Source organism: Lampetra planeri, chromosome 35 (genome assembly GCF_965212315.1).
Source record: "Lampetra planeri chromosome 35, kcLamPlan1.2.h2, whole genome shotgun sequence".
In the NCBI taxonomy this organism is placed as follows: Eukaryota; Metazoa; Chordata; class Hyperoartia; order Petromyzontiformes; family Petromyzontidae; genus Lampetra; species Lampetra planeri.
The window spans coordinates 4,642,122-4,668,275 of NC_136141.1; the positions used below are offsets into that span (position 1 = coordinate 4,642,122).

At 47.6% G+C, this 26,154-nt stretch overlaps 1 protein-coding gene across 1 annotated transcript in view; it reads left to right on the forward strand.

The window, feature by feature from the left end:
- The window catches only part of CCDC57 (coiled-coil domain containing 57), a 37,403-nt gene extending 13,077 nt beyond the window's left edge, over window positions 1-24,326 (forward strand). Inside the window, exons 10-18 of the mRNA XM_078611011.1 lie at window positions 810-972; window positions 1,519-1,656; window positions 2,156-2,404; window positions 2,845-2,931; window positions 3,343-3,454; window positions 4,035-4,165; window positions 6,091-6,201; window positions 7,087-7,177; window positions 23,611-24,326. Of these exons, the coding sequence (XP_078467137.1) occupies window positions 810-972; window positions 1,519-1,656; window positions 2,156-2,404; window positions 2,845-2,931; window positions 3,343-3,454; window positions 4,035-4,165; window positions 6,091-6,201; window positions 7,087-7,177; window positions 23,611-23,873 (1,345 nt within the window). The 3' untranslated portion in view covers window positions 23,874-24,326. The remainder of the gene's footprint in view (window positions 1-809; window positions 973-1,518; window positions 1,657-2,155; window positions 2,405-2,844; window positions 2,932-3,342; window positions 3,455-4,034; window positions 4,166-6,090; window positions 6,202-7,086; window positions 7,178-23,610) is intronic.
- Window positions 24,327-26,154: the final 1,828 nt, after the last annotated feature.

The window sequence follows — 26,154 nt, forward strand, 5'->3', positions numbered from 1 at the left end:
CCTCGATATAATGTTACATGTAGGCTGATGGATTGAACAAGACAGAACATACAAAGCAGACAAAAGGAGTTGCTTCAATTCGTGACCCGGAATTTTTTACTGTTCAAATAATAGGGACAAGGGTGAATTGTTACATGCGTGAGTGTCATATTTACTTTTCCAAAACAACATCGATATAGGGCATTGTCTAAATTTAAATGTTCTGTCTTAAATAAATAAATACAAACGGCCGGTATTCTCCCTAAATCCTTCCTAACCCGTCCTAGGAACAAGCGCAGCTTTCATGGATTTTAAATACCCGAGCTCACATTGACTTCCAATAGCTTAATATATTTATGTTGATACAGTGCCGGTTCTTAGCATGCACCATGTCTCTTCAATTAAATACTAATAAACCATAGATAGGTACGTTTATTAGTTGCGCTGTTCTCATAGCCTAAAGGCTATCATGGATGTGCTTTTATTCTTTGCAAGCATTACAGAACATTTGCGTCTTGAGTCTACTGCGGACAGTGACTGGCAATGAGTTCCAAGTAGTTGGGCCAGATTCTGCAAAAGTTTGTGAGTGGGTTCGTTGGTCAGTAAGTGGGTGGTTGAATATATGGGCCAGACACTGCAAAACGGGCAATATCTTGATGTCTACCTGCACTGATCATACGATAGCATGGTGTAGTATGGTCATATAACCCCCACGAGGCATAGGTGAGACCGCTTATATTTGGGTTTTGTTTTCTGTAAGGTGAATGTGCAGGCGCTCGCTGCTTGTGGCATCTCTGCGCCGTCTCACCGGTGATTCGTCTGGCTCGCAGGTACAAGCAAGAGCTGGCGCTGGCCGTGCAGCGGCAGGAAGAGCTGGAGAGGGAGCGCGAGCAGCTTGCGCTGGACTCGCAGCGCAGGGCGGAGGAGCGGGAGAGCGCCCTCCACCGGCAGGGAGACAAAGTGCTGCAACCCATCATGCAGGCGCGAGACCAGGTGCTCAAGTCTCTGTGTGTCCTGCGGTGTCTCTGTGGCTGTCCCTCTGTGTCTTGCTTCGGGGAGCAATGGTGCAGTGGTTAGCGCACTGCGCTGTGAACCAAGCAACCCGAGTTCGATTCCAATTCTCGGCCAACACCAGTGACAATTATTTGAACCGGTCCTGGGCCTTTCCGAGGTTGACTCAGCCTTTGATGAGTACCTTGTGCAATGTGTGAACATCGCCATTTGGGAGACAAAAGCAGGCGGGAGTGGTGCTGGCCACCCACCCCTTCGTGTGCCGTGTTGGCCTTCATAGGTGCTCGCTAACAGCACTTGCCCCGACAATCTGTTAAGGCTATATGGGTAACCTTTGTTTTTGTCTTCCTGTGACTGTCTGGCTGTCACTCTTGTGTCCTGATGTGTCTGTCTCTCTCTGACTGCATCTCCCATTGGTGCCACAATGTCCCACTCTTCCTGTGTGTTCCTCTTATCTCCCCGCATGTTCCTGTCGTATCACTTACATCCCTCTGCGTCGTCGTGTGTCTCTGCTCGTGCTGCCTCCAGGCCGTGCTGCGGCTGAAGGAACGCGAGCGCGAGCTGAGCGAGGCGGTGTCTGCCGGGGCGCGGCTGAGACGCCAACGCGACAGGGCCATGGCGACTCTTCTCAAGCACGGCATCGCTATGCAGGATTCTGAACCGCAGGTAACGTGTCTCCGAATAACGAGCCACACAGGTAATCGCGATTCTCACGTGCACGGTTCTATGTGCGTATCGTGAGCATAAGAATCGATTTTAATCAATTAATAGATTAAATCCTTAGCATGCCTACGCTGGTTTGGCTGCTGCTTCCCATTATTTGGCTGCTGCTGTTCTGTTGGTTTCTGCTGTTGCTGTTCTTATTGCTTCTGGTGCACTTCTGTTGGCTGCAGCTATTGCTGCTGCTGTTTTGTTGCCTGCTGCTCCTGCTGCTGCTATAGTGCCTGCTGCTGTTCTGGTACCTCCTGCTGCTATATTGCCTGTTGATGTTCTGGTGGCTGTTGCTGGTGCTGTTCCGTTAGCCCCTACTATTATATGGCTGCTACTGCTGCTGCTGTTATATTTTTTGCTGCTGTTACTTTGGCTGGTAGTGTTCTATGGCGGCTGCTGCTGCTGCTTTGTTAATTGCTGCTGCTGCTGTTCTGGTGGCTGGTGCTGCTGCTAGGATGAGGAGTCCGATCTGGCGGGCACGGATGACTCATCCCTGCGCGTCCAGAACGCTGCCCTGCGCGCCGTAATCGGGGAGATGCGGCGGGAGATGGAGGCGCTCACGGGCGCTGGCGGGAAGGCCATCAGGGAGGCCGGTGTGTCGCCTGCGATACGGGGAGCTGAGCCGCAGCTGGAGGCCACCGTGAGGAGGCAGGCGGGGCAGGTAGCACGGCTAGCCGCTACCGTGGCCCAGCTGACGCGGCAGGTGTGTGTGAGTGTGGGTACTTTGCGTGTGTGCGTTCATTCGTGTGTGAGTGCATTTGTGTATCTGTTCGTGTTTGTGTCTCTGTGTGTCAGTCACGCCTACACCCGAGCCTAGCCATAGGCACCACGGTGACGTCACCACCACTTGTGTATTCGTGTGTGCGTCCATGTGTGTGCATGCATGTTCAAGTAAGCGAGGGTGTTCAAACATTTGCACTCATAATCGAATAAACAACGCTTATTTAAATACAAAGTCATGAAACTCGATGAAACAGGAGGTGGACGCCAAGCAGTATGAACGTTCCAAAGAAGGAAAGTTTCACGGTTTCACTGGAGCAATTTATTCCCATCCCGTGTTTGTCCCCTCCATCCCTGGTTGGTGTGTATCCACCCTCCACCACTACCGCTCCGACCCATGTGACACGATCCACTCGGGAGTAGGAGGATCTGCGCAGGCTGCGTCTCATCGCTGATCCCGGTGGCGCCGCTGTTGCCGAAACCTCCCATCCTCGTGTCGCCGAGTTGCAGGCAACGCTCACCACCTCACAGCCCACGGCTCCCTACTACCGTGACCTCACGACTCGCCACTACTGCCATCTCGCCACTCGCTGCCACCACTACCTCACTGCTCACCACTCGCTACCACACCACCTCACCGCTTGACACCGTTGCCTCCTCAAGACATTGCAAGCACAGCCTCGCCATTCACTGCTTCCATCGCATCCCTCACCACCACCTCACCAATGACCGCAAACTACCATTGGCTTACATCTCACTTTACACCACCACCACTTAACCACTAGCTGCCACTATAACCTCACTACTCACTTATTACCTTGCCACTCACCACCTGCAACTTACTGCTCACCACCACGTCACCTCACTGGTAAGCACCACCACCGTGGGTGGTAACATGCACGTGGTGTGTACCGTGTGCAGGTCAGGTTGAGGCAAGCAGCGCGGCACGTGGCACGACTCTCCCATGAGCGCCAGCAGCTGCTGGAGCTGGGGAACCGGCTGAGGGCTCGGCTGGCCAGCGCCGGCCTGCACGGTGAGGGCCGGATGAGGTTTTAGGCAGGGGTTGTTTAAGTGTGGGAGGATACATGACGGGACAGAGCATTGCAACATCCACCCTCCCATCGCCCACCACTGTCCCAGCTCTGATTAGCACGGTTGGCTATGTACGGTGCGAAAGAAGCTCAACGTACATACAGGCATACCCCGTTTAGTGCGGCGAACTACGGAAGTTGGCATTCTCATTCATGCAGGTCGCAAGTCTAATTCTAGCTTCCTGCTGTGGTCTGCGGTTAGGCACAAATCCTTGCCATTGGAAATCCCGGGACTCTGCGAAGAAACATGTTTACATACATCTGTGAAATAAAACTACATGAAGGAGGCTCACTCACAATCCACTAGAAGCTACCAGAGCAGTCTAGTAGCCAACCATCTTTGCAATGTATCTAACTAGTTGTCAGTCTACAGCAGGAGTGGGGGACCTATGGCCCATTGGCCAAATACGGCCCGCAACTTTATGTCATATGTCCACAACCACTCGAGGCCTACCACACTTTGCAACGGCCCACAAACGGTATTTATCCATCATTTAAACCCCGTTTTTTTATTTTCAATAGAGTCCGAGGATGAACCTCGGTCGGAGGGTGAGGATACGGATCCCGGACAGCGCCGCTTGTCTGCACAGGGACACGGGGACAAGACGCGGCTGTCCCAGCTGGAGGAGCTACAGTACCAGCTGACATCACAGGTGGCGTTACAACATACAAATAATAATATTGAGATTTGTTTACCTGAGACAGTCTCGCCAAGTCTCAATACAGGTAGTCCCCGACTTACGATGGAGATGCGTTACGACGACCCCATCGTAAGTCGAAAATATCGTAAGTCGAAAAAGGCCTAGCCTACCCAGGAGTCCTAAAGAATGGTGATAATTTAGCAAAACAGAGCAATTTACAGTACCGTACTGTATAAACTATATGCGTACAGTACATCCCGGCAGCGTCCCAACGTACAGTATCGTACCTCGTACGCTGCTGCGTTTGCCTGCCGCGCGAAATGTAAAATATTTTACAATTTTGTCATATCGCTATCGCCATCGTAAGATCGAAATATCGTAAGTCGGACCATCGTAAGTCGGGGACTACCTGTACTCTTTTTAGGAGGGTTCTGCTACATTGGATTCTTGGCCAATTCCTTTTTAAATCCTTTATATTAAGTTTGCTTGCTTGCTTGCTTGCGTGCTTGCTTGCTTGCTTACGACCGTGCAAATCTTTCGGTCGTTTTTTAACCCACTTCCCGTGATCCAATCGAGCTGACATTTTCCACACAGACTTAGTTGTGCGAGACAATTAATGTTCATGAAAAAAATTCCCAAAATTTTACACTTTTTAGGCAAATTTTGTTTATTTTACATATATTCAAATAGAACTCATTCATGGCTTTGGCTGAACGTCACAGTGTAAGAGCCCAGAGCGTAACCCCTCCACAGGCTGTAGCGGAGTAGCGCAGTTGGTAGCGCCCTCGCTTCCCATGCCAAAGGTCGCGGGATCGATCCCCGCGTCCTCCACAGGCGAATATATTTTTAAATCCTTTATATTAAGTTCGCTGCCACACATATAAAAGATTTATAGTGAAAAACTTTGTTTTTACGGGTTATACTTATTTAAGGAGTCTTTTGCTTCATGCGGGAGGAAACGAGTACCCGGAGAACACCCACCATGCGTACAAGTGGAAGAAACGTGATGGGTTCACAAACCTACACGCCGACTTGCTGTGCTGCGATCTCTTGACCAGCTGGCAACCCAAAGGATGTAGGAGCATCATAAATGTCTGTGACCCACCTACCCTTGCTTACCAAAGCACTGGATTACAAACATGAAAAACCACACCTCACTTGCTTAGTGGGTGTTATTGTGCAGCAGAGGTCATGACTCCATAGTCAATAGGGTCTATAGGCTGGCCGCTGTTGAGTAATATATTCTAATATATATGCTCACACATGCACAGGCTTATATAAAACAAATGTAAATATACGTAGAGTATTTAACAGACTGTTGGGGCAAGTGCTATATTCGCGAGCACCTATCAAGGCCAGCACGGAACAGCACCACGCACATCCGCCCTTTTTCTTCTCAGTGATGACTTGCACACCACTCCGGGTACTTATTTTAACGCTGAGTCGACATAGGGGAGGCCCAGCACCAGTTACGAGATTCTCCATTGATGTTGGCCGTGAGTGGGATTCAAACTCTGGTTGCTGGGTTTGTAACGCAGTGCACCGACCACTATAACTGCCCCTCCCTACGTATTCCCACGTGCACTTTGACAAAGACAAAGATCCCCTGTATAGCCTTAACAGACTGTAGGGGCAAGTGCTGTTAGCGAGCACCTATGAAGGCCGGAACAGTACACGAAGGGGTGGGTGGCCAGCACCACGCCCGACCGCCTTTGTCTCCCTAGTGGCAATGTTTACACACCGCACCAGGTACTCATTTGAGGCTGAGTCGACCTAGGGGAGGCCCGGGACCGGTTCAGATAATTGTCACTGATGTTGGCAGTGAGTGGGAATCGAACCCGTGTCGCCGGGTTCATAGCGCAGCGCGCTAACCGCTACACTATCGCTCCCCACACACGCATGCACATACACTTACATGCACGCATATTCACCTGCAGGAGCTGCAGTTTGCCCAGCATTCCCGCCGCGTGCCTCTGCTCCCGGCGCCGGCCGACTCCGGCGAGACCGACAGGAGCAGCCAGATGGCGCCAACGCCGGCCCAGCGTGAGGTCAGTAGTGATGGGCAGAGGTCGCAAACGGGTTTTGCTTCCTTACCCGTACCCGTACCCGGCCGCACCAGGGTCGCAAATGGTTACCCGTACCCGTACCCGGCCGGGTACGGGTACCCGTTCCCTACCCGTACCCTACCCGAAATGAGTGACAAACGGTTACTCAGCAGTGACTCACGGCCTACCCGTACCCGTACCCGGCCGCACCAGGGTCGCAAACGGGTACCCGTACCCGGCCGGGTACGGGTAGCCGGGTATCGGGTAGGGTACGGGTATCGGGTACCCGATTGCGACCTCTGGTGATGGGGACAGGAGAGATCAGCTGTTTGTGGGCACTCTGGGTGTCACTATTTACGACTGTTATTAAATTTCTTGTTTATCCCGCAAGGTCTCGCTGAGTCTCAAGAATATTTTTCAGAAGGGTTTTGCCAAATGTTTGCAATTGGGGGCAATGTTGCTGTGTGTAATCCCAATTGAGTAATCTGCAGGTACGTTTTCAGCATTGGGCTATTTGGTCAATACCAGTGACATTGTTTCTTTTGCTGTGGGAGGAAATCTAGAGAACCCGGAGGAAACCCAAAATGTTTAGTGTTTTAAAACTAAGCTTGAGGTCACGGTTGACGATAATGGTTGATGATTATTCTGGTTCTTTCGGTAAAGTCACGTATAAAGAGAAAATAATGAATTAAATACTAGTATACGACGATGATTGCTTGTGTTGCAATCGAAACGTCGTATGCTAGTATTTAATTTATTATTTTCTCTTTATACGTGACTTTACCGAAAGAACCAAAGAGTAATTCCTGCAGTCACGAAAGCTCCAAATTAAGTATGGTTGATGATGACGATGACGACGACGGCGGTGCCGGTCGTGCTCCTGTCCAGGCACTGCTCTCGTCGGATGGAGGGGGCAGCTCGCTCCACGAGCTCTGGAAGATGCTGGAACAAGACGACCCCGGCAGCTCTCCCAGCTACGGTCGGTGCAGTCACATACCCACACACGCGTGCACGTACGCATATACACAACAAGGACATATCCCCGTATAGCCTACACGAGCTCTTAGGGCAAGTGCTGTTAGTGATCCCCTCGCAAGGTGGGTATAGCGCATGAAGTGGTGGTGTGGCCATCGCCGTGCCCAGACACCTTTGCCTCCCCAATGCTGATATTCACACACTGCATAAGCTACGCATTTTAATGTCCATTCGACTTAGGGGGGGGCCCCAAACCAATTTTGTCACTACAGTACCTGGATTAAATCCGGATGTTGGTGCTGATGGTTGGTGGATCACACAGGTATCTTGGAAAACACTCAACGCTCTGTGCGATGAGGTGGCCAGGCAATGGCAGTATAGTCTAGAAAATTGGCCTGTGATTCTTTCTGTATAGCAGGCCATTGTTGAACCTCGCACTCATGGTGGGTTTTATACAGGTACACTAGTTCTCTCCCATATGCCAAAAAGCCCACGAAATTACATTGGCCAAATATCCCACTTACAGGATGCGCCCTGAAACGAATCTTGAGACTCGGTAAAGTTTTCCTCGAATTAGTTACAGTGCTATTATATTTTGAGTGTTAACTCGTGTCCACAAGGGGGTGCTGTGTTACTGTGCGTGCTGTCAAACATTTATATCTTTTTAACAAGGTAAAGCCTCAACGAGTCTCCGGACTCGTTTTCAGGAGAGTACTGTCAGTAGGCGGTCATGTTGCTACGTGTAATCCGAATTGAGTAATTTGCAGGTATTTTATTTTTGCATTGGGATGTTTATCCAATACCAGTTAGACTACACGTGTGTTTTTAGCTATGGGAGGAAACGGACACAAGCAGATTAAATGCATGCAGAAGAAGAGGAAAACATATAAACTCCACTTAGAAAGATGCCCGAGTCCGGCAAACAACCCAGGGACTTCTCGCTGTGTTAATCATTGTGCCGCCCTGTGCTTTAAGAAACCAACATTGCAGTCATGAAATGTGAGCTCACCGAGGGTAGGAATTAAAGTTAAGTGGTTAACCGCAGGAGTTTCGAGCCAATACTTCAACAGAGTCGGCAGGCGTTGAGTAATGATCCAGCCAATCTAAGATGCAATGCATTGTCGTGATTTTGTGATCACGATTCGATTCAGCAGTGGTTTATTTTTCAGAATCAGAATCTTTATTCCGGAGAAATGCGATGAGCTCCAAAGCTCTTTTTCACAGATGGTCTCGTAGGGTTGGGTCAGAAAGTTGCTTGTGGTGCATGAGGAATTTGTATTGGTCGGGTAATGTAGTTTGCTAGGCACCACAGTGGGAAGTGCTTTCTCCAAAGATAAAATGGTGAATCTCCCCGCAATCTCTCCTCATGCCATCCATGTTGGTCATGGGATTTGTTTGACCATACTTCACGCTGATCACTGGGGGGTTAGCGAAGAAGTGGGCCAGGATTTGTTCAGATGTATCGCTCACCACTCAGTTTAATCATAGCTTGGAACCAAAGTCGAGTCTCTTGGTATATCGCACAGTGCGTGAATTACTGTGCCACTACTCCACCTGAGAATATATTCTGGTGCAATAAAACCTAACGATCTATACAGGTACAAAAACAAACTAGAAATTAATTCAAGACAATTCAATTGAGAAGTAAGAATGGATTTTATTGATTGTCATATCTTGCATCTCTCATGGGTGGCAGTGAGAAATGCTAGAGGGAGGGAGTTCCAGACAGTGGTGACAGCGAGGAAAATGAGAGACGTGCTCACAACTTGTAGCAGTTAGCAATAAACTATAAATGCAATACTCTTTGTTTTTTTTCGGTAAAGTCACGTAGGTAAAAAAAATGAATTTTTTTTTTTTCACCTACGTGACTTTACCGAAAAAACAAACAGTATGAATCCTTGCAGTCACAAAAGCTTCAAATCTATAAATGCAATGTCCCGCACCTCCGATTTAGTACGGTTGACTCTGTACGGTGCGAAAAAAGTTTAACATACAATGACCCAAGTTTCATTCCTGGCCTTGGCTAAAATTAATGGTGAGTGACACCTAAACTGATTCTGTGCTCACTTCATCAATGATCCAGAACTAAGGATGAGTTGGGATGGGGGGAGGAGTATAAATAAATCGTGAGCATATCTCTCGAAGGGTAACAGCCATAGCTGCTAGCTTGAGGTTTTTAGACACAAGCCACCACTGTCCTAAGGCAAAACATGTTCTTGGAGAAGCTGGTTGGAAGTGGTAGACGTGTAACAATTCACTCCTCCCTCCACGCTCGACGAATTGTCGCGATTCGGATCGTCACGATTCGATTCAAGAACGGATACTCTTCATCTCGTTTCTGCTGCCTCGCTTGTGTTTTCTTTCTCGTGCGCTCCATCTTGTGTTGTTGTTTGTTCTGTCCCGTTCATTCCATTAGCCTAGCGGTGTTAACATTAAGCGCGACTGACTGATTTGTACGCGACGCATGATTCGAATTGGCTACCGTGAGTGTAAGAGTCTGTTAGAATCGAATCATTATGTATCTAGGAAGTGGGAGGTCTCAGGAATGTTGCTCTACCCGGCCTCAAAGCGTCACGCCACCAGTCTCCACAGTCCCACACCCGCCCCCCTGACAGAGATGCTCCTCCTCGTCCTGTTACTTCTCAGCTGCAGCAGCAGCAGCTGCTTCTAAAGCAGCAGCAATAGGAGATTCTGCAGAATTACCTTTTGCAATATCGGCATAAACATGCGCAGCAGGAGGGACAGAAGACTCACCTGCCATTGACCTTCAAATTCACCGCTCCCTGAACTTAATACAGCTTCCACCCATCGACCCCCCTCCCCCCTATTGTTATCTGAAATCACCTGGACTCTGGACCATGGCAGCCTGACATTTTGGCTGGATATTAGTGATGAGTCGCCTGGCACGACACAGTAGAGTTGAAAGCAGCAGAAACCAAACCAATGATGAAAAGGGGCACAAGCAGCAATATGGGAGTGTAGCACACGAGCCAACCAAATGCCAGAATTAGTCCTAGCCCCTAACCCTATCCAATTCGCTTACGAGTACAAGTTCTAACTCTTAACTCTCTTACCAGCCACAAGTACGAGCTCTAACATGAACACAAACTCATCATCCACTTGTATAATCCCGATCCAAAATCAACAAGCCAATCGGCCACTCATACTAGCCCTCCCATTGACCCGAACCAGCTAACCAATTAGCTGTGAGTAGCAGCCCTCCTGTTGACCGTTAACCCTAACCTCCTCACCTGTGCCCCTTCACCAGGGCCGATTTCACTTTTGTGTTCGCATTGCAGTTTTGGTGCTCACTGCTCTGTGGCTTCCTCCTCCCTGCCCTTGCCTCTCATGCCATGCAGTTTGGTTATTAAGGGTGCAGCCCTCCATTTATAAATAAATATATTCTGCTTCTGATTAATTGCTCACACCACTGCTGGCAAGAGGTCCTCCAATAGAGGGAGCTCTAGAGAGCCCCTCCAGAGGCTATATGGCCTACTCTTCCATGCTGGGCAGATGTTTTGGAAGAGCTGGGGGTGCCTACACCGTACGCCACCACACGCCACTTACCGACCGACTGTGGCGTGTACCCATTTATACTGCTGAGGTGGTCTCGGTTCAATTGGGGTGTAATGATTCATCACTCAAATGTTTTTTTAATGATGGTACGTGCATTTAAGAGTGTAAGCATTGATGCCCTAAAATTCAAATGTAGTACTCCTATTTTTACGTGCTTCTTGTAAATTCTGCAGACAACAAGACATTGAAATGCACTTCAAAGCCACAAGTAATGTATTCGTGAATCCGATAATCCTGATCCCTATTCGTGACAATTCTTTGAATCGTGGAGGGTATGAACTGTAGGCATTATATATATATTTTTTTTTCAAAGCAATTGATTGAAACAAACGGAACAGAACAAACGAGATATAAAAAAACGCGACAGATGGTACAGACAAAACAGACAGAATCAGAATCTTTATTTAGATTGGAGGAATCTGTGGAACTATGAAGCTCTTTTGCACACATGTCCAGACATGAAAGATGACACAGTACTAATAAGACAGTCCAAAAGAGTACTAACCAAATAGGGAAAAAAATATTGATTCTTCAATGGAATCGTAACCCAAAATCTGGACACTGGAATAGCATTGGAGATAGAGGTGCATTGGTAAGATTCTTACTTTACAACAAGATAATAGCTACTGCTTTACATAAAACAGCATATGAATCATAAGGGACAGATACTCGCACGCATGATTTCCATCGCATTTCACTATTGCAAGAACTGATTTGAATAGATTAATCATAATGTGCCGAATGACAAGAGCTACCCATGTTCCTGAACTGAACTCTGCCTGTTCTTCCTCGCAGCCCACCGCCCAACCCCCCCCTTCATCCTCTCAACCCCTAACCCTCACACCCTCTCAGCATATCGCCATCCTCATCCCTCCTAACCTCAGACTGGCCGGGGCATATAGGGCAGAGGGGCTGCGTGGCACAATGCTAGACCAATGATCCCTCTCCTCGATGTGGGTGTGTGCATATGTGCCTGGAAACACAGTGTTCCAGATTCACGAGTTTTTTGTTAAATTTATTTTCGGGGTGGTGAGAGGGGACGAAAACATGCCGGTGTCTCCATCGCCAACAACGCAGCAGGTCGCCCTCCCCACCACCCCCCCCCCCCCCCCCCGAACACTGCATGGTGTGTTTCGGCTGTTTCGAGCGGGATGTGAACACGGAACAAAGGTGTGAAAGTGAACAAAAAGTTAAAAGGCAACATTCATAAGTGAGGAAGCGGCTGATTGTAGAGGGTACAGCGTAGCAGCCAACCAACGAGACATTAGCACTCGACCTAACCTTGTTAGCCAACCAAACACTACATCGAACCCCACCCATAATGGACAACCAGAAATTAGACCTATGTCTAATCATAGAAAACTAGAAAACCACTCTCTAAAACTACCAATATCCCCAAGCATGTCTTTCAGCACGAGTAAGCGAGGCCCTAGATCTAATATTAACAAATCCCTCCATATTGTTATCCATACTCATAACCATAATTGTCAAAGCAGCTCCCTTGCATTGGCCCCCTTAATTCTAATGAGCTAGCCAGTCCACCCTTTAATTAGCCATTCACGTAATTAAGTAGCCAGCCATTTCCTAGCACTAGCTCCACCTGTGATCATAACCCTAGCATATTAGCCAACACCCCTGAGCCGAACATCTAATGAACTCACTAACTAGCCCATAGCATTAATCCTACCCTGCTCCTAAACCTATCGAATTAGCTAAACAAAAACCATAGCTTGAGCCCTCTTCCTAAATCCAAAATCACAACGAGCCGACAGTCATCTCCTCGCACTCGCCCTATCCCTGACCCTAGCCGCAATCCCTAGCCCACGTCTCTTGTCGCATCACGCGGCCCCATTTTCACTTTGTGTGCTCGCGTTTCGCTGTGGCGCTGGGATCGCACCTTTATTTAATGAGCGCGTTTGTGCAACGGCGGCGGGCGGAGGCGCGCATTATCGTCACGCCCGGCGGTGTTGTGCAAGCCTTGCGAGCGCAGAGCGTGTGGGGTTGTGCGCGTGGGTGCGAACCTCGTGGTCGCGATTTGACGCGACGTTGCACGGCCGTTACGCAATGATCGCGCGTCGCCCCACCTCTCGACGGCGTGTGCCGACTACTGGCCACCCGGGTTCGATCCTTGACACTGCGGGTGTGCTATGCGAGTGGACATTTGCATGTATTAGAACCTGGCCTTGGCTTCCTCCTCGGTCAACCCGGCCCTAAATCAAAACCAAATCATCCTGAATGTGCCAGATTGCGCAAGCTAAGCACTGATGAGCCTGAATTGTTCTTGGATGCGCAACCACCATGTGTGTGACAGCTGTTATAGGCCTTGGGGCCACATGGTGGGCAGCTGAGGGCAATACACCAAAGTCCATTATTGTACTACACTTCCGTGTTCTCACATATATACTTTCCGCCTTCATAAACCTGCACTGACCACCGTGTTGAAGTAGAATCAAAGAATCCCCACCGCAAAGAACATGCATCTACAATACTTTTGATAGTAGACTACAGTACATAATAATTCAAGGTGTTGTAGTCTTGGTTTGCATGGTCATGAGGAACAGTGCAGCAATGGATTATTGCATCTGTCATGTGTGGAACATGGAGTTTTTCTATCATATATGCATCGTGGGTTTTCTCCAGGTACTCCAGTTTCCTCCCACATGAAGCCAAACTCTCATTAATTCATATGCCAAACATATGTTACACACAACCCACAGACACACACTCGCTCGCATATTAGTCGTAACTTTGTTCAACTTTGGAATTCCCTCCCATGGTCTCTTATAGCCTCATACAATTCAAGAAACATTTTACATTACTCTTATCAATTACATCCTTGACAGTGCTATTTGTTGCTGCCCGCCTGGCGTTTTTGTGTATTTTGGGCCTGTGCTCAGTGACTACGTTCCAAAAAAAGCAACACACACACACTCAAACACACAGTGGCGTCTCCATACTACGCCTGCCTTTAAGCAAACTTTGTTGTCATCTGAGCCTGGGTGTCGCGTTTGGTGAGGAGCAACCACGTGAACTGGGCGAGTGACGAGGTGCGTGTGGCTGGCTTCGAGGCGGGTCACCCACCACTCCGGGGCCGGCCTTTTGCCGTCACCAGAGAATCTCGCTCTCGCTGTTTGTTTACGAGCTATTATAGGGAGTGCAGCATCACTAGCGTGGACACACGCAGGCTGGAGGAGAGAGGGCAGGTTACTGGGACAGGCATTTGAGTGACACCCAGAGGTTGGCGACCAAGGGGAAAACATAAAGCTACTTGGTGTCGTATTTTATTCCGTCGTGAAAAATACATTTTTGGTGAGATAGCGTAGTCCCCGTACACGATGTGTCCCTGCGTAATGAAGGGAAGGAGGCTTGAAGTCAAATGATGGCGATGGTGAGACTTGCAGATCAAGTTGTCCACTTTAGAACGGCTATGATATCTCGGAGAAGGAAGCGATGGAGAGGTATGGGGTGGCATCAACAAAATTAGCCATGATGATCTCTTCATCTGGACAGCGTATGACTTTACACTCCCATATTTAAAAAATAATGGGGGGCTAAAATGTACCCCTTTCTGTGCCCCCCCACCGTTGCCGTGTCCCCTGCCCCCCACCGCAAATTCCCCCTCTCTATACGGCGACTACTCTTCCATAGTCAAAAACTTGAGGGGATAAGATGTTGCTCTTCTGTACCCCCCCTCACCTCCTCCCCCCACTGTGTCCCCTGCCCCCCACTGCAAATCCCCCTTCACCCTGTACACAGCAACCCCATTCATCAAGGCTACCCAGTTGGCAGCGGAGCTAAGATCAGTGACGCTCATGGGAGCACGAGGGGACAGATTAAATGTCCGCCGTAAACATTTTTTTAAAGTCGGGAGTTCATCCTCGTTGGCTAGGTGTGTGCTCATCGTCCGCGGAGGTTCTGAGACAGAATTGGATATTCCACATTCCTATGACGGGCATGGGTATATACATGAGAGAGAAAACTCTTTTTATTGACTGCTCACAGAGTGGTGCTGATTTTATCGGGCCCGAAGTTGTTTGGGTTGTTAATTGATCAAAAAAACTAAATTATCGACAATCTTTTTCGGAGTCGATAAACGATGGCAAACATCATGAAATCGGTAATCGACCCCAGTTCAATTTTAGTGACGATTGAACGGAGCGGGATGTTGAAAACGCTCGTCGCGTTCCAGCGTGGATTGGCCGGCGGCAGCCACCGTGAGGCACCAGCGGCGAGGCCCCATCGGTCACCTCGTGGTGCGTTCCAACAAGACACACACAGCTGGACATTTATTTTTATTCTTCACCCATTTAAATCAATGTAGAAAATCATATATTTTTTATATCTATTTTTGCATGTCATTTGTTTTTAATGACACTAAAATGAATTACATTCATAACCCTAAAAGTAATGGTGCTGATGGATGGAGTCATTCCCAGGCCAGGAGTTGAACTCGCCATTCATGTTGCGAGTCGAGCGTTCTGTGTTGAATACTGAGATGGTCCTCTCGGTTGTTTTGGCTCGGAAAATTATGAAGCTGAATTTATTTACTGAACAATTTAAAAGTAACCAGAGGAACTCATCGTTGGGAAATATTTATTTTTACAAGAACTACTTGCTAAAGTGCAACTTGATTGACTAAACAGACCAAAATGGGGTGTAGAATATCGTTTATCTAGAGAATTTTGTTTGGTGATAAACGCCAACTCCTAACTGACAACCATGTTTATCATGTTGCTTTCCATTCCCAATGCACCTGAAGAGGAAAGTTTTCAATCGGTATATACTGCCAGCTATGGCACATTGACCGGAAACATGGACACCGACAAAGGAGAATGCCACAAAAGCTGAAAAGGGCACAGGAGCGTGGAGAAATGTATTTCTCGGAATTACACTGGGAGACGAAAAGTGGAACATACGTATGTATCCATAACAGAGGTTTTTGGGTTAGATCGCGTAAAGATATAAATTTGTCGTTAAAACCCGCCACCACACGACACATTTATATATTTACGCGATCTAACCCATGATATTGGCCGCGAAAGCCTACTTGTTATACGTATGTACGTTGAACTTCTTTGGCACCGTAGTTAGCCATCCGCGCTAATCGTAGGTGCGGAACACTTGCGTCGGGGAACAAACGCATTTCAGAGACCACATTGGCTGTTGAAAAATTGGGCGCGAGCTCAGGCAGCACACGTCGCTCGAAGGGACCATGGCTGATCGACAAGACTTGTGATGGAATGGCAGCCAAAGAAGAGAGCTCGCCTGAGAGCAACACCACCGCAGAGATGAAGTGCTGAGATCGGTGAATAGTTGTTATTATTTATCCAGGAGAGCCTCGCCAAGTCGGAGAACTCTTTTTCAGAAGGGTCCTCCCTTGGGTTTTAACCTTAAGATTGTTTCAGCCAATTAATAATGATTGTGCCTGCGTGCGAGGGAAAACCGGAGCACCCGGAGAAAACCCACACGTGCGAGAGGGCAGCACACTCTATCCCCGTACAGATGGCGATGAGTCCACTTGCAGTACTGCCTTCTGCCCGTGAGCCAGGGTATGGTACCTTGTCACCCGTGAGAAGGGAGTTTCACGTTTGTGCGATGGACCAACCCATTTCTCCACAGTGCTGGATAACAGACGTGTGCCACCACTGCCCAGAGGGAATCGCAAAGGCCATGAGGGCTGGCGACGGCATGGAGCGGTGGATAGACCACATCTGCTGCTGATGACGGTGGTGCTGGTTTTGCATGTTCAAGCAATGAGGAGCACCGAGTCCTCCTAATGAAGCCAAGCCATGCCGTTGTCCCGCGTAATGTAAACGGCAAGGGGCGGTGTGGGGGTGGTACTGGGATGTTTATCGGGGCAGAGCGAGATGGCGTTCTCCGGTTGGATACGAACGGCCGGGGTTTGGGGTGGGGGTGGTTCTTGTGATGATGGCGCGATTGTTGAGCTGAAGGTCGGCGTGAGTAATGCGTGTGAGAGAACGGGCGACTGTGCGGGCCCAAGTTAAGAGAGGAAGTGAGTGGTGGTTGTGATGGGTATGGTGATGGTTAGGGTGTCGTGGAGGTGGTGATTGTCGTGGTAGGGTTTAGATTCGTAGTTGTCATTAGGTGATGTTTTATGGTTTTAGTGGTGGTTGTGGTGCTAGTGGCAGTCGTGGCTGTTGTGGTTGGCGTGATATTTGTGGTGGAGGTGGTGATTGTGGTTGCCTGGTGTTTATGGGGTAGTGGTTTTGGTGGCGATTCTGGTTGCAGTGACGGTAGTAGTTGGGATGCTGTCGATGGTGGTAGTTGCCAGTGGTGATTGGGATGGTAGTTGGAGTGCTGGTGGCTCTAGTTGGAGTAATAGTAGTGATGGTGTTTGGCCGTGACAGACAGATCCATGGTGTTTAGAGGCAAGGCTGGGAGCAATGGCGCACTGCACTACACTCAACCTGGCTTGTGATCCCTGGCTACGACACATTATGAACGATATCCAAACATTCCTGATTCTTCTGTAGACCGACTCGGCCAAACAAATGATGACCTTGGTGCATTCTGCAGTCCATCGCACCGTGTGATCAACGATAGCCAGGTGTGTCCATAATACAGGTTTTTTTGGGTTAGATCACGTAAATATCTAAATGTGTCGTTAAACCCGCCACCACCAGACAGCCAACTAGTAAGGGTTGTCACGTGAACAGAACATGCAAAGTCGTCACTAGTACAGCACACCGGTGTGTTGGAGAGCCAAGCCACATTTACAATCTGAGTACGACGTTTTGCCAGTAATTACAACTAGCTTGATCAGGCGACAGCCAGATTTGTGGATAAATTCCCCCTATTTCGTTCCTTAAATAGAGGGGTAGATGTGATGGCATCACTTGTGTGCCCTTCTTGCGCGAAGTGGGAGAGAGATCAATGACTGCATATAAATGACAATGGGTATCCATTGGCGGTGTATCGTCTTGCCCACATCACCTTGTCATGTACCATTTTCCTTAATAGGTGCCCCTCCCTCGCCAGAGTGGTTTGGTAGGGTGCAGCAGTGAGGCTGGACAATGAAACGGGGGGGGGGGGCCTGTGAACACACTAGGCTCGCTCGCTCCATTGAAATAAAAACAGAAGACAATGGGGTCTCTTATGTTGACCGTACGCGGTGAGCGTTGCTTTCGATGACGCCTGTGACGCGGCGTAGCGGGGCGGCGTGTTCACACGCTGCACCCATTGGCTCAAGGGCAATGGCTGTTAGCGAATGTCTATTCAACATCAACATCATCACCATTGGAACCTCATTTGCCAGTAAAAAATATGATAATTGGTTTTTTACCCTTCTATCTGGCAACAAAACTGACACTTTTTTTTACAAGGAGTCATGTTTACATAGACCACAATACCTGCGGTCATAATGCAAACAAAAAACATAACTCTGATAATGTGCACTGTCCTTGAAGTTCATTGCTGTCTCGGGTGTGGACCAATCAACTTCAAGGACAGTGCACATTATCAGAGTTATGTTTTTTTTTTGCATTATGACCACAGGTATTGTGGTCTATGTAAATATGACTCCTTGTAAAAAAGGTGTCGGTTTTGTTGCCAGATAGAAGGGTAAAAAACAAATTATCAACATCATCATCGACCATGGTCTCAACCCACTGAGGGATGAAGGCTTTCTCCAAGCTGCCACCATCTCTCACTATCCAGTGATATAATAATCCGCCTAGCACCTGCACACGAGCTGATTCCATCACTCCGTCTCCTCAGTGGTCGTTCTCAAGTCGCGTTCCTTGGCTGCCACCCATTGTTCTTGACCAACTGCCATCATGCCTTCAAGTTATTAATGAATTATTAATGCATTATTTGACAGTGGTGTTCAAGCACAATAAACAAAAAAAACCTCAACACATCCATCAATAACACTGTGGCCTCCGAAGAAAAATATATAATAGGTGACGTTTTGGGCAATGGCCTTCTTCATAGCGCACAACTTAGAGGCCAGAGTGGGTAATAAAAAGTGGAGATTGCACATTACATCGTGTAGCCTAATTAACTTTTTAATATTTTCTGATGACCATTTTTAAAAATAATTATCCAAAGAGTAATTGGGTGGTCTTGTGGTTTAGCAGGGACCTAGCTGTTTTGTGTCTTCCAATGAGCAGGCTTCTGGCGCGAAGAGGCGTTGTGGTGTCACAAGATGTATTGAAGTGTTGAAGAATGTTTTTAAGAGCTCTTGAATGTGTGGACAAAGCCAGAATGCGCGAGGAGGCCGCCATATGTTTGTAAGGAGCCTATTTGGCACCGTGGGCAGTCGGCACGGAGATCGCTGCTGGCCTTTGCCCGTTTATAATTGGTACAGTATGGTGCACATTGACATTTTAATAGCGTACAACGCAGCGAGGTAGATCTTGTGCAGAGGTTTATCGCCGATCCTATTTCGTCCCAGAACAAAAAGGGGAGGAAACCCCCCCCCCCCCCCCATTAAATGTAACATTCAAACGGAGCTCCCAGCACCATTGTATTCCCACGTAAATCATTTCCCGTATAATACTGCTGTGCAATATTATACGTTTGGTCATGGGCGTCGTGATTGCATATGAAGCGTGGATTTTCAAGGCGGTTGGATGAGCAGGTGAGCCTTGACGCCTTGTATATTCACATGTGGTTTTTAATTATTATTTTATTTTACACGCTTTTATTTAACTCACTCTGTTGTTGTTGTCGTATCCTCAAATCTTGTAACTCAATTTTAACCCACTTCCCAATGTGGTATGGACTGCAAACGTGGTATACGTATGTCATACTGATGACAATACTATATTATATCATAAAAAATTTAAATAAATATTTTTAAACCATCTTTTTATATCTTATGTTTCGCCTTGGGTCTAATTGTCCATGCTCAACTCACGTTGGCTGTAAATCACCACGGTCCCTTACGTTATGGCAAGCCTCGGGTCCACTACCTGGAGTCGTGGAGTTCTGCCATTACTCGTACGGTACATTTCATTAAGGCGTGTTTTTTAAAAAAGTATTCTTAAATATTACTTATTTATTCAACTTAAGGTTTAAAGCATATGTGCATTCGTCTTGTCTGTCTGTCGATCCACCATAGCCCAGGTGCCGGGATACGATTCTGGGAGGGGGGGCTGGGAACTTGCACAGGGGCGGACGCATTGTTATTCCTTGCCTGACCAGGGCCTATGCCAACCACGCTACGCCACGAGTTAACTTTATAGGATTAGGCACAGCACTCTCCAACCCCCGCCCCCCCTTCCAATGCATGACATGAAATCCTCTGCCCCATGGGAGCGAGAGGCACCTATGCCAAACAGGAGCCATACACTTAGGGGGGAAATGGTGGGTGATTGGTTGGTTGAGGCGGGTGCATTGGGTGGTTGGGGTTAAAATGGTGGGGAGGCCACATTCACAAAGAAAGCTCCTTACGAACCGCTCGGAGCCACTTGAGAGTGGAAGGGCTGCAGCGAACACGCGGCACGGTCCGATTCACTCTCGATTCAAATTCAAATCAGACGTGGCGGGGGTCAGGGGAGGGGTGCTGCAGAAATGGCTTGGGGCACAGAGTTCGCAGAGTGTGGGGGGGCATTGAGCTATGGGGGTGTGGGAGTTATGGGGGCATTGGGGCACAGGGGGCTGTGTCGGTGCACATGGTACGAGGCATGAGAATGCAGGGCTCAGTGACACAGGGTACACAAGAGGGGGGGGGGGGATGTGGGACACGGGTACGGTGGCACAGAGGCACAGGGCACATGCTCCTAGGGCACAGGACACAATGTAGTGACGTGGGAATGGGGTAAATTACATTTAGGGGGGCACATAATTATAGGACATGGGTAAAGGTGCGGATGGGTGATTTTGACTTGGCTGAATGCCTTTCTTTGACCCTCTGAGACTCGGGCATTTCGACTGGTTGTTGAGAACCCTGTAATGAACAACTACAGAGTTGTCGTACTAGAAGCATGAGAGTGGCGCTGCAATTACTTCAATAGAGCGCACTTGAATGTGACTTTAAATCCTTTTTTCTCACTAATCTAGGCCTGCAATAAAATAGTGCTGTAAGGCTGTGTGTGTATGTGCAAGAAACGCCCTGTTGACTTTATTATTTTGTAAAAAATTCTCCATTTTGCCATAAGCATAGCGGTATAGAGCATTCGAGAGATTGTGAGTTCAAATCCTAGTTGGAGATTGGCTCAGCCCATCATCCTTCTCGGATCCATAAAATGGTCACCACTTTGGGGGTGGGGTGGGGGTGCAAGATAACAGTGGTTGTCGTATGGATAGACTCACTTTCGCCGTAGGAATGTGGAATTTGTACCGCTTGTTCAGGGGCAGTAAGAAGGTGATATGAGGAGCATCAGAGTCCCACGATGCTCATTTGAGTAGGAAATCACTTTGGCTATCCCTTACCCCTTGGCTATCCCTTACCTCTGAGCTGTTTTCCACCCACTTTTAAAAGGTTCACAAGTGACCTTTTTGTTAAATGACTTCCTCTGTTCAGAATATTCATTCATAATTTAGTGATGCTGCTGATTTGTTGGCAGTTGCACACAAGCCCAGTTAACAACAAAAAAGCACATTTAAAAAAAAAGCACTTCCTTAGAAATATATATAACGGTACTTCTGGTCAGGGTAATTCTCCATTTATGTGCTATGAAGAAGACTCATTCCCTGAAACGTTGACTTACAGTATATACTTTTCTTTGAAGGAGGCAGTGGTATTGATGGATGTGATGAGTTTTTTGTTTTGTTTTTACTCTGTTAAGAATTGCTTCTGGTTACTGGCAACCAAAAGCAGAACATGAATCCTGCCCAACTAGGCTGGAATCTTGGCCAAAAATCAACACCACGAGTGGCTGCCCTTCTCCTGTCTGCTCACCACAAGGCAGCAAAACACAATCTCAGACGAAGTTTAATTAAGATTTTTTTACAATATTTTAGGCAATTAAAAAGGTATAAAAAACGTGTTTTACCATAACCCTAATATCAGAACCACCACGGTTAAAATTGTTTGATATGGCAATGCATCTTAATAAAAACAACATAATAGCTTTCACAATGATTACAAGACAGCTGCAACTTCCACTAAACACACATCTCGTTGATTTGTGAAAAAGAGACTGAGGATGACATCACAAAACAAACAGAAATAATTGATAACACGTTGGGGTAAGACATTTAGTGAACCACTCGATGGATGGATAGTCACATCGTAGGACCATGAATGTGATGGTCACAGTTGTTGAGCACAGACACAAAAACACCCAGCAGCAAACAGCACCCCGGTATTAAAGTTGTCACAGATAAGAGTGTAACACGTTTCTTGAATTGAGCTAGGTTATTATAAGAGCTTGGGATAAGAGACGATGGGAAGTAATTACAAAGGGAAGAAGAGGATAGGGGGAAGTGTTGTGACCTTCAGTGTGGTGATTAAACGCAGCCGTGTGGATGAGACTAAACAGACACTTGGGTGCGTTATTAAGATTTATTGCTTGTATTGGAACTTTGCTGTGGAGGGGGGGAGGGGGCAGCAGAAGGATTGGCCGTTAAGTATTTCAATCTTGTACGAAGCAAATTGGCTCTCATGAGAGAATATATCAAGAGAAATCTCGCCCCGAACGAGTCCACTCGATCTTGAGAAAGCGCGGGGTGCGTTCAGTCCTCGCGCAGCGGGGCTTTGAGACCCATTGCCGCCGTCGCACAGAGGGGGCTTTGTGTGCGCGGCGCTGCGTGGTTCTCACGCCAGCGACGCTCGGCGAGCGGAAGAACGGGGAGCCCCCCCCCCCCCCGAGGAGAGAGCTGGGGCGAGTGGCCAAGCCGGCGTCGTGGGGAGAGGAGGGCATGTTCTGTTCAGCCGCGCAACGCTTTTCACCTGCTCGCTTTAAAAATACCGCGTGCACCCGCCAAGCCGTTAGCCGAGCCGGTAGAAGCAACGGCCACTTGCCTGGCTTGATGCTGAAATGGGTATGGATTGTTTGAGTAGTCAAAGGTTTTGGAAAATATATATGGGATTGTGATTTAAAGCTTTCGTGACTGCAGGGATTCATATTCTTGGTTCTTTCGGTAAAGTCACGTAGAAGGGAGATAATAAAATAATATAAATATCATCACCTGATGATGATTGCTTGTGTTGCAGTCGAAACGTCGTGAGAATTTTTATTGTTTTATATTTATATTATTTTATTATCTCCCTTATACGTGACTTTACCGAAAGAAACAAGAATATATATATGGGATTGTTAACAAAAAAATACTATTTTAAGTACTTTAAAAAGTTATCCCACTTAACCAGAATTGTTTAACAAGGATAATCATAATTTACAGCGCTTTGTCAATACACTGAATTAATGACGTCCCCCCCCCCCCACCACCACGTGCTGTGTCAGTCACGTGAGTCGTTTGAGCATACTTCACCACGCTGCTCAATGCAGGTTGGCGGGTGGGTGGGGGGACCAGGACCCGTTCAAATGTCCCTCGCCACTGATGTTAGCCATGGCGAGGAATCAAAATAAGGTCACCAGGTTCATAGTGCAATACACTAACCACTGCGACCACCACAAGGAGCGGCAATTATTGATTTGCTTTCCTTGAAGACAGGTGCAGATATCACTCGCCAATGACGTTAACCATGGCTGATAAAAATGTAACTCTCCAGGTCAACGGTACAGTCTAACATCAACCCCAGTCAAGGGTTCAGACTTTAGGTGAGAATCGAACTCGGGTCGCCAGGTGCCCAAGTGCAGCTTTCTGACCACGATGACCGCTACAAATAACAGACGAGGATTCACATATCGCTCGCCACCGACATTAACCAAGGCCAGGAATATCATTCAGGTGACCAGATCCATACTAACCACTGTAACCTCTTTGCAGACAAGGGTGCAGCCCGTCCCTCGACCTCCCGCTCGCCCAGATGCCCTACAGCCACCGCCATCATCGGGGAGCCCCACAACCCGGAGAAGCCCAGTCGCGACGCGGGGCCCGAGGAGATTGCAGTGCGGGCGCGGGGGCTGACCCCGCACGCCCGACCCCGAAAGGTGGCCGGGCATAACCCTTGGGGTGACTCGACAAATTCATCTGGCAAGCCGCGCACACCGGGACGGGGACGGGTGCGTAACTACAACGTGCGGGATTGACACGCCCACGAGGTGGTTTAACCGACCCGCCAGGTGGGGGTGATGATCGGCTGAGCGGACATGGCTAACTGATGAATCGGTGTGTCATCATCGTTACATTCCTCGGACCAGCAATAACAAGAGAATACAACACTGAATTATGCTCACGGGCAATGGAAAAAGCTTTTGCGTGCTGTTTTAAAAAACAAAACACGATAACGGTTGTGGTACTGTAGATCTGTCTCTGAAAATAGATTTTAAAAGTGATGTTTCTCAGGGTGGAAGAGTGGAGATAAAAAAATGCTTTTTGTGTATTCTTTTGAAAGATTGGTAATGTTGAATTTGCCTTGAGGGTTTGCTGTGTTTGTAAATGTAGCAGTACAGTTAACTCTTGGTTATCCGTGAATGGATTTACCGGGTTGTGGATTAATCATGCTTGTGAACAAAATAAATATTTGTGGCGTGCCGGTTTTATCGGTTGTACTACTGGCTGCTCTTTGCTTGTCGACGGTCAGCGACTTGGTGCCCACATGACTGCAAACACGTCAGCAAGAAAATCGATTACTTTAAGAAGGAATAAAAACAGATTATGCATTCTGTCCTCGTTCACCCCCATTGTACGTAGGAAAATAATGGTTCTTTCGGTAAAGTCATGTAGATAGAAGAACATTTATAATAATAAAAAAGTAATAATAAAAAAAACTAAAAACCACTAATGTAGACTGTAGCCTGGTCCTTAACTTCGGTGAGTGTACTGGCAGTCTATAATGTAGACTGTAGCCTGTTTTTTAAGCTGGTGAGCATATTGGCAGTCTATGATGTAGACTGTAGCAATGGTTATTAACCTGAGTGAGCGTACTGGCAGTCTATAATGTAGACTTATTTTGGTTCTTTCAGTAATAAAAATAAAACAAAAACCACAACGTTTCGATCGCAACAGGAAAAGGTTGTGGAGCGAGGTGTAATGATTGCCTGGCGGCCCTTTGATTGGTGTAGACCCGCTGCGTTGGCGTTGATTTCTCCTACATTAACATTAGCTACCCCGTCCATGCTGCTGACACACTTGGGCTACGCCCACCTCTAAACCTTTATAAACAGTTTGCCTTTAGAGGCTAACCCCCCTTTTCCTGATGACGACCGCATGTGTCGTGATCGAAACGTCGTGGTTTTTGTTTCTATTTTTTATTTTTATTACTGAAAGAACCAGAATAAGTCGACATAGACTGCCTGTACGTTCACTCGGGTTAATAACCAGGCTAAAGTCTACATTATAGACTGCTAATACACTCACCAGCTTAAAACCAGGCTAGAGTCTACATTATAGACTGCCAGTACACTCGCCGAGGTTAAGAACCAGGCTAAAGTCGATAGTATAGACTGCCAGTTCACTCACCAAACTTAATAACCAGGCTACAGTCTACATTATAGACTGCCAGTACACTCACTCCGATTAAGAACCAGGCTACAGTCTACATGAGTGTTTTATTATTTTTATTTCACACGTTTTTCGTGGTACTTCATCCGCCCTGGTCATTGCCGCATTAATGACCAGGGCGGCCTGATGGATTCGAACTGTGAACCTCTGCAACAAGCGACGAACATGCGCCACCGCTTGGGCATGTCACCCCCCCCCCCCCCCTAATTGTATAGCAGTTGTACTTATTAATTACCCATTATCCTCAACAATAGTACGTGATGATTTTTTACAATGTTGCTGTTTTGTACTGACAGAACACAGCTTTAGTGGAGGGCTCTTGCCAATACGTTTGGTAAAATGGCAGCATTTGCTCCGCAGGCTTGGCTCTGCCAATGAGACCCTGAAGGTTGAAATTGAGTTGAAAGAACTGCTGCTATTAAACGTTGTTGTGTGTATGTTGAACTTCTTTTGTACAATACATAACCAACGGTGCTAATTGAGGGTGCGGTGTTGTTTCGGAAGACCCATAAGTTTATGGAATTTCAAGTACAGTAAGATTTTTTTTCTTGAGATGAACTTCAGTCTGTTATGATCATTGTTTTTCTGTTTTGTTTATTCACAAAACATGATTTTGCCATGTCAGCAGGCAGACCCAATAGGCGACATATCTGATCTGGACCCATAAACTCTGAGCACAGGAATTTTCATGCATCAACATGTCATGGGTGGAACGGTGGCACTGTAATTAGGACATTGTGCTATGAACCCGGTGGCCTGAATCAATTTACTAGCCTCTGCTAACACCAGTGGTAACTGATATCTGAATGAGACGTGGGTCCTTTAGTCCCTCTTCCCAAAAAACCCCGCACTGACCAGTACGGTGAA